Below are 15,374 nucleotides of genomic sequence, written 5' to 3' on the forward strand. Positions count from 1 at the left end.
TTTCACGATCAATGTCACCAACGAGTATGAACAGAGCAATCAGTATGCACAATGTTGATGGAGGTTGATGAAGGTATGGAAGGGTTTTCTTCGTAAAACCTAGCAGAGCTAATGGGGTATGGAGTAATTTCACAAACAATTGAATATGAAGAGACTTGTATATCAAATTGGCCCCCCAAATAAAACGGCAACGTTTGGTTGCAATGCCCTCCATCGCGGGGACCTATTTGTCCCTTAAAAAACGACGTCGTTCTCCTGTGCTCCAAAACGACGTCGTTTTGTCCTGTAAGCACAGGGACCAAAGTGTCCTCCACGTGACGCGTCACTCTTAACCCGACACATCAGCCAGGTTACCTCCACGTAGGACGTTAACCTTAGACTTGACCGGCTGAACTTGGTGTGAGGACGTATCTGGTGTGTAGCTAAGAAGGTCAGGGACAAAATTTTAGTTAAATTTCGTTGGGGACAAATCTGTCTAAACGTGAATTTCTTGGGGACCTATTTGGGGTATTACTCATTATTTAATAATTAAAAATAAAAAAGAGGATTTGGCGGGCTTAGCCCACCGACCCGCCAGCCCGCCATTAGGCGGGGCGGGCTGAAATTCTGGGACCGCCTCATTTGGCGGGGCGGGGCAGGCCAGCCCTCCAAAAGACGGGCTTCTAGCGGAGCGGGGCGAGGCGGGGCGGGCTTCCCCACTTGGCACCCCTAGCCAGTAACAAGAAGAAATGCAATTTCGAAACCTACCTCCCACAGAGGACATCGCAGAAACAATCTATCTGGATTCCACTCTATTCCAGACTTAAATACCACAGCTTCAATTCCGTGCAAACACTTGCCATTGTTGTAGTCAAACATCTTCTTCTTCTTCTTCTAAAGAGAGCCACGTGTCCACTCAAACTAACGACGACACACGTTGATGGCCGGAAGGGTGAATGTGTCTGCCGGAGTGTATAATTACTATGCACGCATGACTCATTAAATGATTGAAGTGTATTTGTGTCTAGCGTGTGAACTTTCAGGTGTAATTTTGTCCCTTCTTCCTAAAATCAATAATTATTTATAAAAATATTTAGTTTTACCAAATAAAAATTCACTTTCTAGGTCAAAACAAAAAGAAGTTGATCAAATATGATCATTTACATTTCGTAATAGGTAATTGGTAATGTTGATCTGGGTAGTTGAATAATATCAATTGACACCAATTTGAACAACAATTATGTCTAACAAAAATTGTTCAATATTAATTTACAAATCAGTTAAGACTGAAGAGCATCAAGTAATCCCAAAGAAGATTGCGTACAGATGAACCTTTTATATGTGACTCAAATTTGGTAATACTCATTTCAAGAGAAATCAATGTCTCAAATGTTACAACTTACAAGATCAACTATTCTGCAAGCAGAAAAGGATTAAGTTAATTCTCTAGATTTCTAGTTCCAATTAACCACTAAAAGGCTTAGGCATGCAATTGTTAGTAGGTCTTGCAATATAAGCTTCACACAAACTTGCACTCTCTTCTCCTTCCTAATGGTCCTTTTAGGGAAGTGGAAAAAGAGAAACAATACCCTTCAAACCTGGAGTTCGATATTTTGTATGATACAGACAGGGATTATGAGCAGCCAGGCCAATTTTTGTTGAAAAGATCCATGTTCCTTAAATTTCCATGGATAAACACTTTGGGATTTTTAACCTGAAGAGGAAGGGCCAGAATTAAAGACAATTAATTTTGGAAAAGTAATAAGGCATTCAATGTTTGAGTTGGTTGCAAGTTGCAACTACAGACCAGTAAAACAGGTGGAAAGCCCGGATTCAAGTGAATTCTTGAGAATCCATCTTCAGTAAATAGACACTTGAATCCATTGATCACAGGATGTTCACTGTTAAAGATCAAAGAATATGAGATCAGACATTTGCAAAATTCCTGGTAATATGACAGTGCACTTACATGTCACATGACAAAACTTTCCCCTACCAGAATTTAAGACACTAATTTCCAAACAGGAGCATGGTTACACATACAAGCAAATATACATGACTAAAGTATAATAACGACAATAGAGTATTTTCCAAATATATCGGTGCATTAAATAAATCAAACACCACCATTGTGTTCTACCGTTGACCAGGTTAATGGAGAAAAAGTTTAAACCTAAACCTTTCTTAATTGTTTCATTTATACTTCATAGTCTCTTTGCCTCTTTCTGCCTTTGGTATTGGGCTATCCCCTATTTGTTGTACTCATTTTATGGCTTTAGATTTTTGCTCTCTATGATCAAATAACCTAATTATACCATCTTTTGCATATGGTGTATATTCATCCATCACGACATTCTCATCTCTAAGACATTAAGCTTTTACTACCTAAACTTAAGGTCGGATTGGATTGACTTTTGAAAAAAGTACTTATTTTTTTATCTTTTTTAAGAGGATTTTAAAAAAAAATAAACTATTTTACATTTAGACAGACTTTAAAAAAAAAATCAAATATTAAAAACGTCTTATACTTCTGTTTTTTTTTTAAGTAATGCATTGTTAGCTTTTAAAAAAGCAAATAATTTGCTTTTTTTTAACAAAAGTACTTTTTTAAAAAGACGTATCTAAATGTGTTTAAAATTTAATAAAAAGTACTTTATTTTTGAAAAAAAAATACTTTTTTCAATCAAATAAGCCAATCCAAACCAACGCAATACAACTTTACAAGTTTACAGCTGAACATATCCAAGTGTCCAATGTGCATATATGCACACACAGCACAGTATCCCTGCCAATAGATACTCTACCGGGGTAATTGGCTTTATGAACTTTACCAATTTCATTACCATGCACTTATTCACTAGACAATTCTGACGCTTTCAATCAACAGTGTGCAGGTATTTCTTACCATAAATAAAGAATGTGTGAAACAATTTATATGCTTGTCAAGCAAAATATGGAAAACAAAACTCACTTTATAAGAAAAGTGAAATTCCTTTGCGCAAGTTCTTGCATGCTTATTTCTTCCTCTTTAGAATACCTACATCAGAGAATAATAAATAAAGTTCAGAATAAGAAAAGCAACATATTCTGATTGTTGCCAAAAAAACCAGTGATTAAATATATGAGAAGTATACTAGTAACTTTTTTTCCTTTTAATAATTCATTTATTTGTTTGTTTAGTTTCTAATTCACTGCATAGGCATCATAGACCATGTAGAAGAAGAATGTAGAGACTCTGGAATTTTACAATTATGATTAACTAACTCATAGCTGAATCAGTTCAGCTTCTATACAAGATGAGAGTAGCTTCTGTGGGAAGCTACATACACTACGGGTAATATGGGGAATAAGTTAGTTACTGATCTATCCTAGCTGGCAAAGTCGGTTACACTGCCTCAGTTCTACTCTAGTTAGGGTTACAGTAACTTACCGCTCCTCCTAACTTACTCTATTATCCATAGTCATCCTTGGAGTTAAAGAATGTTCACATCCAATTTGAGTATATCCCCTTGCCTGGGTAGTCCAAGATCCATATTAACTTTTAGGTGGACCATTATATAGGAGACTGAGACTCCTCTTTTGGTGTAGCCTTTCCTTACCTTTATCATTTATCTTCTCTCTACAATACTTCTATCCAAAATGAGAAATCCTGATGGTAGCTTCTCGGAACAAAATTTTAGATGGGAAATGAATTTGAATTGTAGTAAATGAAGAGAGGGTAGGTGAATGGGGAGACATTGATGGGATTTGATTGATGGATGGAGAGGTGGTAAGTGTACGGGGAAGTGGGGGATGAATGTGGATGGAATAGTGGGTAAGGGAGGAGAGAAAGAAGGTGGTTGACTGGTCAAAATGGGTGGGGGTTGGGGTTTTAACCATGGGTTAAACTCCCTCCTTCAAATTTGAAACTGGGTGCTGGCGCTAAACGCCTGCCAGTTATGGAAATTTTTTTTTTTGGGCAAGGGACGAACCATGTGTCTCAGCTGGCGTTTAGCGCCCTTGGTGGGGAGGGCGTTTAACGCCAGGAAGGGAGCTTGTGAACCTAACGTTAAATGCCAGAAGGATTACAGCAACTAGCGTTTAACGCCCATAAAGGACCCCATTTTCACCCCTCTATGGGTGTTAAACGCCAGCTGGGAGTCGCTACACATGGCTCGTCCAAAAAAAAACATTGGCGTATCACGCCACAAAGGGGATGCAGTCTTCCCCATTTGGGCGCTAAACGCCAGCAATGGGGCGTTCAAGTTCAACTTATCTTTTTCCCAACCATTTTCATATCATATCTCCCACAATCAAAGTTCACTCCCCCTTTCACCCATTCCCCAGGACCAAACCTTCACCCCTATAAATACCATTCTCCTCTTCTCTTTTCACCACACCTCTCCTCCTTCCTTTCTTTTTCCCTCTTGTAACCGATCTCCTCTCCTTTCTCACCTTCTTGTCTTTTTCTTTGCTCAAGGACGAAAAAAAGCTCTAAGTTTGGTGTTGAGGGGCGCCACACTTTTCACTTTCTTCACATTCCTTATGGCACCAAAAGTTGGAGAATCCTCTTCAAGGAAGAGGAAGGAAAAGACTCCCTCCACACTTCCACATGAGGCCAACCGGTTTTACACTAAGGTTCATGAGGAGCACTATTATAAGATTGTCAGAAAAAAGAAAGTGATACCGGAGGTAAAGTTCGACTTGAAGCCAGACGAGTATCCAGAGGTTCAGGAACAGATCCGAAGCAGGGGTTGAGAAGTTCTGTGACTGATGTTGGGATTCTAAAGGTCAGAGAGTTCTATACAAATTTGTGGATGACTGACAAGCATAAGAATGCACATCCCGAGTTCAAGACTTGCCGCACTGTGGTCCGGGGGATGACCCTACAGTTCGGTATGGAGATACTTCAGCTCCTACACTAGAAGGGTCAGAGCTGATTAGAGATTGGATCAAGTCCTCAACGATATATGCTTACCCGGAGCACAGTGGAGGAAGGATGCCAAGGGCCAGCCATACCAGCTGGGAAGGCACGATCTGAAGCCAGTTGCTAGAGGATGGCTGGAGTTCATTCAGCGCTCCATCCTCCCCAGTAGTAACTGGTCCGAGGTTACTGTGGACCAAGTCGTGATGATTCACTGCATCATGCTCGGTAATGAGGTGGAAGTTCACCGTGTGATCCCTCTGGAGATAAATAGCATAACAGCAAACACTTCACCTCTTCTAGATTAGCCTTCCCCCACCTCATCTCCCACTTATGTGAGGCTGCCAATGTCCAGATTGATAGAGACATTCTTATTGCAGTTTGATCGACCGATCACTAGGAGGGGAATGGAGTATGCTCGGGAACTGGGACAAGCACCACCTCAGGAGCCGATTCTCCCTCCTCAGCAGGAGCAGCCTGAATCGCCTTAGGGACAATATCTCCCTCCGCGCGAGTACTGGACTCAGCTGGCGGTATCCATTGGACAGCTGATATCTACTATGGATCAGCTGAAACAGGAGCAAAGAGCCAATCTACCATCCTCTACAAGCTAACGGAGGAGCAGAGAGTCAGGGACGTGAGCTGGAAAAGCTGATAGATTGGCTCTTTGCTCCTGTTTCAGCTGATCCATAGTAGATATCAGCTGTCCAATAGATACTACCAGCTGAGTCCAGTACTCGCGCAGAGGGAGATATTGTCCCCGAGGCGATTCAGGCTGCTCCTGCTGAGGAGGGGGAATTGGCTCCTGAGGTGGTGCTTGTCCCGGTTCCCAAACATACTCCATACCTCTCCTAGTGATCGGTCTATCAACTGCAATAAGAATGTCTCTATCAATCTGGACATTGGCAGCCTCACATAAGCGGGAGATGAGGTGGGAAAAGGCTAATCTAGAAGAGGTGGAAAACTTTGTTGCTATGCTGTATATCACTAGAGGGATCACACGGTGAACTTCCACCTCATTACCGAGCATGATACAGTGAATCATCACGGCTCGGTCCATAGTAACCTCGGACCGGTTACTAGTGGGGAGGATGGAGCACTGAATAATCCTCTAGCAACTGGCTTCAGATCGTGCCTCCTCAATTGGTATGGCTGGTCCTTGGCATTCTTCCTCCACTGTGCTCCGGGTAGGTATATATCCTTGAGGACTTGATCCAGTCTCTAATCAGCTCTGACCCTCCTAGTGTAGGAGTGAGGATCATCTCTGGATGGAGGCAGCTGAAGTATCTTCCTCACTCTCTCTATACCGAACTGTAGGGTCTTCCCTCGGACCATGGTGCGCCAAATCTTGAACTCGGGATATGCATTTTTATGTTTTTCAGTTATCCACAAATTTGTACAGAACTCTCTGACCTTCAGAACTCCAACCTCAGTCATAGGGTTGGTCAGAACTTCCCAACCCCTGCTTCAAATCTGTTCCTGAACCTCTGGATACTCGTCTGGCTTCAAGTCGAACTTTATCTCCGATATCACTTTCTTTTTGTTGACAATCTTATAATAGTGCTCGTCATGAACCTTAGTGTAAAACGGTTGGCCTCATGTGAAATTGTGGAGGGAGCCTTTTCCTTCCTCTTCCTTGAAGAGGATTCTCCAACTTTTGGTGCCATAGAAAATGTGAAGAAAGTGAAAAGCGGAGCGCCCCTGGACACCAATCTTAAAGCTTTTGCTCATCCTTGAGCAAAGAAAAAGACAAGGCAAGAAAAGAGGGGAGATTTCGGTTACAAGAGGGGAAAAGAAAGGAAGGAGGAGAGGTGTGATGAAAAGAGAAGAGGGGAATGGTATTTATAGGGGTAAAAGTCTGGTCCTGGGGAAAGGGTGAAAAGGAGACTGAATTTTGATTGTGGGAGATACGATATGAAAAGATATGATGAGGATTTGATGAGATATGATATGAAAATGGTTGGGAAAAAGATAAGTTGAACTTGAACGGCCCCTTGTTGGGGCGTTTAGTGCCCAAATGGTGAAGACTACATCCCCTTTGTGGCGTGAACGCCCAGCTGGCGTTCAGCACCCATAGAGGGGTGAAAATGGGGTCCTTCATGGGCGACCTGGCGTTTAACGCTAGTTGTTGTCCTGGCGTTTAACGCCAAGTTCACAGGCTCCCTTTCTGGTGCTAAACGCCCTCCCTGGTAATTTTCTTAAATAATTGTTGCCATGATATTTTTTTTTCAAAGATAATTATATTCAGCTACTTTTTCTACCTTACGAGAAAAGCACAAAAAGAACCCCCCGCCCCACCTTAAGAGAAAAGCTCAACGGACAGCAAAATTTACTGTTTTTGGCTAGTACTTTTAGCCATTAGCCCAATTCCTTTAGTCTAGCAACCTAATAACATATTTTTAGTCCACACTTTTAAACATTGCTAGCTAACTGCTAACCAAAAATAATAAATTCTGCTGGCCCTCTAGCATTCCTTTTTTCTTTTTTGCTTTTAAACTTTCATCATTTTTATTTTTTTAAAAATTTGAAAAGTGCCATTGTTTTACAACTACTCACACAAGTGAGCCCTAGCTATACGTGATCTTTTTTCCTACTACCCCCTGCCCCTGAATATAGTCAAAGGGAGAGCAGCTGTGGGAGAAATCCCTTGTTAATGCAAATGAGTTTTTCTGTCAAACACAGGTTGGCTTGCATCCATGCAGGAGCTAACCAGCTGCATTTTACATACTTCTATACATATACTACATAAGCAAGAAGAAAATTATACCTCCAAGGGAAATCACTTTCACAAAAGCGAGATATTCCATTCATGGCTGAAAATGTATCAATGTGAACCCACTGTTCATGTGTATTGTTATGAAAACCTGCAATGTTAAAAAAAAAAAAGATTCTGACAAAGTGAGATGGAGCAATATAAGTCTTTAATCTTCTTTTATGTAACTCTCCCATCCATACTTTAATCTTTTAAGCATCACAAGCCATGCTTATAAAATTGAGCTCAATGGCTATACATATATATAAGGTGTACTTATTCATCAAAAAAGATCCAACAGATCGAAGACTTTTAACAAATTGAAAGAAGTTGCCAAAGTTGATTATGCAAAAAAGAAAGTTAGCTAGAGAGAGCAGTTTGAACACAGCAGTAAATGCAAGTAGATTCAATGTTTCAGGACTCATAGACTCACCAATTGCATGCAATCTTTTTAAGGCATGACCACTAGGATAGTTCCAGTATGATGCCATGAAAGTTGTGATGGTGCCTCCTAGACTATAAAATAGAGAATAAGTAAATGAAAGAAGGATATATCCATCTCAGTGAAACCAAATTTCACCAAACCAACCTGATTAGAAACAACCCCAACATAATGATGAAAAGCAAGTTCCAGATCATCTTTCTCTTATTGTTGTAACTGAAATATGTTAGCACACCTATTAGTCAACAATAGTACCTAAATTCATAAACAAGTATGAAACCTAGAAAACAGACATACTAATTAGTTATTCTTTAATGAAGAAAACACTTGGCATTTAATATCCATTTAGATTGTAAAAATATTTCAACTCAAGCCTAAAAAATAGCTCAGGTCTCTTGGGCATTTCTTCATCCCCTTTCCTTTCCTTTCCCTTTATTTGTTCGAAGAGCACAAATATATTTTCAAGCACAAATGTTCAGCACATACCATATGTTTGACAAGAAAAATATACTAAAACATATAAGAAATACATTGACACTCTGGAAAGCTACTCTTAAAGTCTTCATTGACAATTCTTTCTTTTACTTGTTTTTTACTGTTTTCTAAAAAGGATAAAATTATAAACGAAGATGCTGTCTGATCTCTGAAAATATAATAAGTAAAGGGACCTTACATTCTACTGGCTGCAACCGAAGCTGATAAGTTGAAAATTGGTACTGAACTTATAATAAAACGAAGCTCCTGCAGTATCCATCAAAATAATGCTGCATATTCAGTTGGAAGACAGGGACAAATAAGCCAGAGATTTCAAATGACTTACCTTGTGGGGAAGCTTAGAATAAAGCAAAATGAAGGCAAGAACTGGCAAAGTGAAAGATCGAACCCTTCTGTCTACAACGAGACCAAACTGCAACGAAAAACAAATTGCTATTTTAGGAAGAAACATATCTTTTTTGCCTACCCCTATTCCTTTTATTTTTATGTTCTTGATATTTCTTTAATTGAAGCAAGAAAAGTCAAAGGTAGAAAAGTGATACATGCAATGGTTCATGTAAGTGCGCAATACTTGTACGACATTCAGATTTTTACCGATAGCTTATTACTATCAAAAGGACTTTCCATGCTTCTAGAAAATATGCAATTCCCTCAAAAACTTTAAAACACCATCTTTGACCCCTTAAATATTAGGTTGATATCAATTTAAGCCTTGGCAAACAGATTGAATAAATTTAATCCTTAAAAAATGGAGAGGGACATCAATTTTTTTTTTCAACTAATAATAGGACAATGAAATTAATTTAGTCCCTCAGTTATAAAGTTTGAAACCAATTTTATTCCCTCATTAGAAAATAGCAAAGGGACTAAATTAATGTCTCTCTCCAAAAACAAATTTATGTAAATCTACTGTTTTAGTAGCTAAACTTGTGGTTTATTGCATAAAAAAATGAATAAACCATGGTGGACACTAGCTGATATTCAAAGGAATTTCAGATCCATGTAGGGTTGAGTTAGGCTTGTAACAACCAACGTAAAACTTTGTCGTATCTAAATGCATGACCACGACGCAATAACGTCTTTGGATTCATGTAGCCGACCCCGCTTAGTAGGAAAAGGCTATGTTAAGTAAGCATCCCCTTATGACCTAGCTATATCTTTTGTATCTTTGTGAGGATTGTATCATTTGAAGTGATGTACCCACAAAGAGTGATATATTAATTACAAACAATCTCTATCTTCAGTTAAAACACACTAGATGCTTGAACAGACAGAAAACAAACAATGAGTAAACCAAAAAAAGTTTTTAAAGCAAATAGACATCGAAATTCCTCTGTTTTAATCCATACTCCAAACATAAATCATAGAGAAATATTAAACTTAACATAGTAAATCAGACTAAACAAAGGGAAATGCCAGCTCTAGACTTCTAAGAGAATAGACATTTTGATTTAGAAAAGAATACCCAATTTGATATCAGAATTACAAAATACTAATCACCTCCTGGGAAGATACAAATCTATATATGAAGCAGCAACATGATAAGTTGATGAGGATATTTTGTAATGTGGGACCTACCAGTGAAAGTGGATATGCAGCAAGCAATGAACGAGGAAGTGCTGAGGTGAAGTACCAGTGGAAAGCATGCGTCTAACAAAATTATGGTGAAGGAAATCATAATTATCAAATATGAATGTTGTTAACAAGTTTTTTATGCATTACTAAAATAAAAATATTTATTAAATAAATAGAAAAGTTATATAACTAATTAATTAAAATTAATTATATTTCCTTAACAGTCGTAATAATAATATTTAATATAAATAAATATTGATAATTAATGAAAAAATAAACAAATAAGTACTTAACAACAAAGATAGAGTACTAATATAAACTGCAATTATATGAAGATGAAATCATTTCCAAAATTATAATTAATAAATAAATATTTGAATTGTAATATGAAAGAATATGGCTATCCCTAGTTTAAACCAGTCAACCCACTTTTAGCCAAATTAACCTTACAAGAAAATTAATTGAAAGATCATTCATTAATGTATGATCACCTAGCCTAACTCCTCATTATCCTTTAAGTGAGACATAGCTACAGAATTCAGAATTTCAGAAAAGGTAGAACATGAAAGAACCGGAACATAATCAGCCACACCCTGCTTATAAATTATGAACATAATCAGCCACACCCTGCTTATAAATTATGAACATACATGTTCATAATTTACAGCGATGCAAGTAAAAGTAATAAGTTATTCAATATAAAGCCTTTGAATTAGGATACTCCCCATTCAGAACTCCTGTTTAGTACAGAGTTAAACCAGAAGACTTCAAATTCAGGCCACAATAACCTCTTCCACATGATTGAATCAACCAATATGGTTATACCTGTGAGGGGAACCCAAACCAAATTTTAATAATACCATCAATCCATCATTGACATGTCATTTATAAGTTTTACTTTTATTTAAATTGCAGATCACAAATACATATATATAAGAGAATAAGAAAAAAAGGTTTACTGACCTATGCAGAAGAAGGCCATCATAGTGCAACGTTTCAGAGCACCCCATAGTGAAATTTTTTTGTCTTCCTTCAAGAGATGATTCTTATTAGACACAAGGCTTGATCATGGTACATAAGATGAGAACTGTAAGATCAAATTTGCAATTCTATAACAAGAAGATAAAAAAATGTGAAGCCCAGAAACAAGGATAAGAAAGGTCATTAAACAAAACAACTAATTTCAATTGCTAAAAATACAAGCATTATTTTCCAAAGAACCATGTTAAGTATATAAAAAACAAATAAGATCGATATTTTAATACGGTTGACCCAATACAATATTTTAAAAATCATCCGACAACTTTTATATGCTAGTATATAAGTAGCAAAGTAACAAAATTTTCAAATGCACCGAATATAAACCTCAAAATTTCAAATACTCAATAGATAATAAAATACTCGAAATAAATTAGTTTCATTATACATGGAAACACACTCTTTTATTCATCCTTAAGATATTGACATCAGAAGTCCCGTGTTGATAACAGTAAATACATGAAGAAGCAAACATACTGCCGTGATTGTTGATTGTTGAAGCATAAAATTACTCTAATACATATTTGGTATGTAAGAGGTTTACATTTTTCTTCTCATTTGTTTATATAGGATGCAGCATTGGGAAAAGAGAACAGATCGGGCATTCAACATCAAACAAATGCAGTCACAGCCAGACTCATTTTCTTTCTCTTTTTAATTCTATATACGTAAAAGTTGAACATTTATCCCAGAAACGAGAACAAGTAGGAGACAGCTTCATAAAACATCTTAACCTAAACCAAAGAATAGACTAAAATGAAGTTAATGAGAGTTCTGTACTGCAACTCAAAACCAAGTTATGGAGAGGAAATGAAACATACCAAGAGGAATTGTAGCCCAAGGGGGCCTAGAAGTAACACTATGTCACATCTGAATATGGTTGTAGCAAAAATCTGACAATCAGAAAGTTCCAAGAGAATATTTCAGAATTAGCCAAAGCAAAACAGAAATCCATGTGAGAGAACAGGAACACTATGCCACATGATATATTCTCATTAAAAGATAATAAATAAGAACAATATACTTGTTGATGCTATAAACCATCTGCTCTTGTTATCAGACAGTGTACAATTCAGATCACATCAGAATTTGAACTTTTCTCTTTAAAGATGGTGATTTACCATACAAAGCAAGATTAATAACTATTTCTGGCATGAAACGTTTAAACAGCATTCCAGCATAACAAAACTATGCATATGAGGTCCAAGCAGAGATAGGAAATACATAGTAGCTTGATATTCAAAAAAAAAAAAAATTCCTGAAGCACACATGGAACGGAAGTAAAACCATGTGACATACATACCAGAGAGTTCAGAGCTGCATAAAAGCGCCCCTCAAGCCAGTATCCATATGCCAAATTAACTGGGTAAGAAAATCAGGAGAAAATTCACACCATACACTAGCACATAAGAAATTCCATAGCATAGATGTAAATGAACATCTCATGGAAAATGCCCAAAATGGAAGACAAAAAATACCCATATGTCATGAGAGATGTCATTGTTAAAGAAGCATCACAAGAAAACTCTACAATTCTGCTAAAGCCAAATATACCCAAAAAACAATGTGCTCTTTCAAGAAAGCATTGCACTTCCTTGCCACATAAAACCTTGAATATTGGTACCCAAAAAAAGGTTCCAAAATAGCAAAGGAGGCCATCTTCAATCCAAAAGCTTTATCCTAAAGAAGATGCAAGCCATCTCATCATGTACAAGGAGACAAGTTAGTCCCCAAGATATATATATGGACATGAAAATCAAGCACTAAAGCTTTATAAAGCTTTTTGTTCTAAAAACAAATCATTATTTCCTTGACCAAAATCAAAGAACTCTTTATGTAGAGTACTTGTATCTCTTTTAGTAAAAAGCAAGCAGGATACCAATGCAATGATTTCCTTCCATTTTGAAGTTCAATGTCCCATGGTGTTCTCAAATATCAAGCACTCAGCTATTATTAATCATTATAAAAGATTAAAATAATACACAAACATGCAAGAAAGAGCTAAGAAGTTACCTACAGCTAAGGCAAGAATGTTAGGAAGTGGACGAGTACAATAGAAAAGGAAGTGAAATTGAATGGCAGTTAGTATCACAAAGAAGGCTTCTACTTGATGCCCAAATTTACTCCTTATCTGCACAACAAAGAAGATCATTTAGGGAACACATGCAACATAGTCTATATCTGAAGAGTGTTTAAAATCTCACTGTTCGGAGCAAAGGCACAACGAACTCGGTAAGCCCAAGATAGGGAACAGATGGAGTATGCAATCCCAAACTCACCCTTAAAATGACATGCTAAACCACCATCTTTTTTAAATTTAAACTTTGATTGGATATGCGAGATATTGGAAAGTTGAAGGAACACTGGTTCATTAAGACATCAATTAATTTACTCACACTAAGAGTCCTTCATTACCACAGAGGTAGTAAAGAATATGATTAAATTTAAAAATTATAAATAAAGGAAAAAGAAAAAGATGTGAACATACCTTGTGACGGAAGAATCTTAGTGTATATAGGGTAATGCTCCCTAGGGCCATCCGAACTAGATATCATCAATAAGAAACATTAGCTTGCTTTGTTATAACGTGAGAAAAGAATATAGCAAAAGAAGCAATACAGCAGCTGATGTTAAGAAACATATTAATGGGAAATGAAATGAAAAGGCATCCTATCAACTCTACTATACACAAAAGCAATTATTCACTTAGTTGGAACTGTATTGATGTCCCCAAAATGTTCTCCAGCAACAGGACAATTATAAACTTAGTCATGGATTGTAATTAATTTATATCTCTAGTCAAATCAATTGTTTACATGAATGTTGAACATTCACTAAAAAAATGCTCAAGGGGGAAAAAACAATAACGAAAATTGACACACTAAGGATAAACACTTTTACAATCCTATCTTAAACACATGCAAGGGAAACAAGGAGGTATTATTTTCAAGCATAGAACAGCTTGTTTGTTCACATCATTTCTTTCAATTTAAACCAAGCAAAGGAGGAAACGAAGGTAAAACATTGACAATTAAATGAAAGAAACTTAAAACAATAGGAAAAAAATTGCAATTTCTTTGTTATCTTCTATTTTTGGGTATACATGGGATGATGGGAAGAAACTTATTAGATAAAGCAGGAGCAAAAAATAAGAGCACTAATACACTAGAAGAAAAAGAATTGATGTACAAATATTGTCAAGTATGACAGAAATCTATCCACCTGTAACAAGAGCATAAAACTTTGGCAAGTGCAGCAAATTTACAACTAACACAAATGGAGCCGCAACAAGAGACACCAACAAAGCACCTACAAAATTTCCACAATTAGATAGATATACCATCACAAAAAGAGAGCCATCAAACTAGGGGAAACCATATAACATAATGAGAAGGAAGCTGTGGAACTAGCTGAATAAAATAATAAATAAATGCTTACCGATGAAAGTGCGAGGAACCACCCCGGGAAATTCCAGATGATCATACTATTGAAATAAACAAAAAAAATAGAAAATGGTAAATTATGTAAAAAATCCAACAAACTTCAAATGATTAAATCACATTGAGCTAGCAAGTTAGTAAACTTACATTGTCTAAGTGAAGCCGATGATAAAGAAAATCATGCATTGCCTTCACAAACAAAAATGAAAAAAAAATCAGCAACATGGTGATCTTCAATAAGAACGAATTTCCCTTAAAATGATCAAATCCAAAATAGTTTCATTGTTTAAAAGTTTTATTTAAAGACAAAAAAAAAATTAGAATTTAAAACGTAAACAAACTTCAAGCAATTGAGTTGGTGCCTAAAAGACACTCAATTCCGAATCCAGCGTCTCAAATTGGAAACAACGCATGTCACTATATAAATAATCGGAGAGAGACCTGAACGTTGAAACTTTCTTCGACCTTAGTGTAGGGAACCATGAAAACATAGAAAGCAGCGACGGATCCCAACAAGAAGTCATAACCGTAACGCTGTAGAAACGTCCCAGATTTTGAAGCCATTGTGTTTTCTGGTTTGAAGAGTGCAAACTGCAGAGTGTAGAGAACGATGGCGTGGTGTGTTCTGTGAAATGGGCTTCATGGACTTACCATATGTTTCAACCGCAACTGGGCTTCATGGGCCTCTCCATTTTGGTACTAATTTTAAGATTCCAAATATAACCTTATGTACTCTTCTGACCCAAGGAA

At 37.0% G+C, this 15,374-nt stretch overlaps 1 protein-coding gene across 1 annotated transcript; it reads right to left on the minus strand.

Annotated features, from left to right (window-relative positions):
- Positions 1–1,205: 1,205 nt before the first annotated feature.
- On the minus strand, positions 1,206–15,245 carry LOC112710211 (dol-P-Man:Man(7)GlcNAc(2)-PP-Dol alpha-1,6-mannosyltransferase). The gene is made up of 19 exons (XM_025762362.3): positions 15,066–15,245; positions 14,772–14,813; positions 14,623–14,668; positions 14,407–14,493; positions 13,673–13,728; positions 13,198–13,315; positions 12,488–12,546; positions 12,006–12,077; positions 11,110–11,176; positions 10,868–10,971; positions 10,150–10,221; positions 8,897–8,983; positions 8,750–8,817; positions 8,224–8,292; positions 8,068–8,150; positions 7,650–7,746; positions 2,951–3,016; positions 1,787–1,880; positions 1,206–1,693 (listed from the first exon to the last, which is right to left on the minus strand). The coding sequence occupies exons 1-19, from the start codon at positions 15,186–15,188 to the stop codon at positions 1,613–1,615; spliced, it is 1,491 nt and encodes a 496-aa protein (XP_025618147.1). The 5' UTR covers positions 15,189–15,245; the 3' UTR covers positions 1,206–1,612.
- Between the last annotated feature and the right edge of the window lie 129 nt (positions 15,246–15,374).

The sequence above is a fragment of the Arachis hypogaea genome, chromosome 9, assembly GCF_003086295.3.
Source record: "Arachis hypogaea cultivar Tifrunner chromosome 9, arahy.Tifrunner.gnm2.J5K5, whole genome shotgun sequence".
NCBI classification, from domain to species: domain Eukaryota; kingdom Viridiplantae; phylum Streptophyta; class Magnoliopsida; order Fabales; family Fabaceae; genus Arachis; species Arachis hypogaea.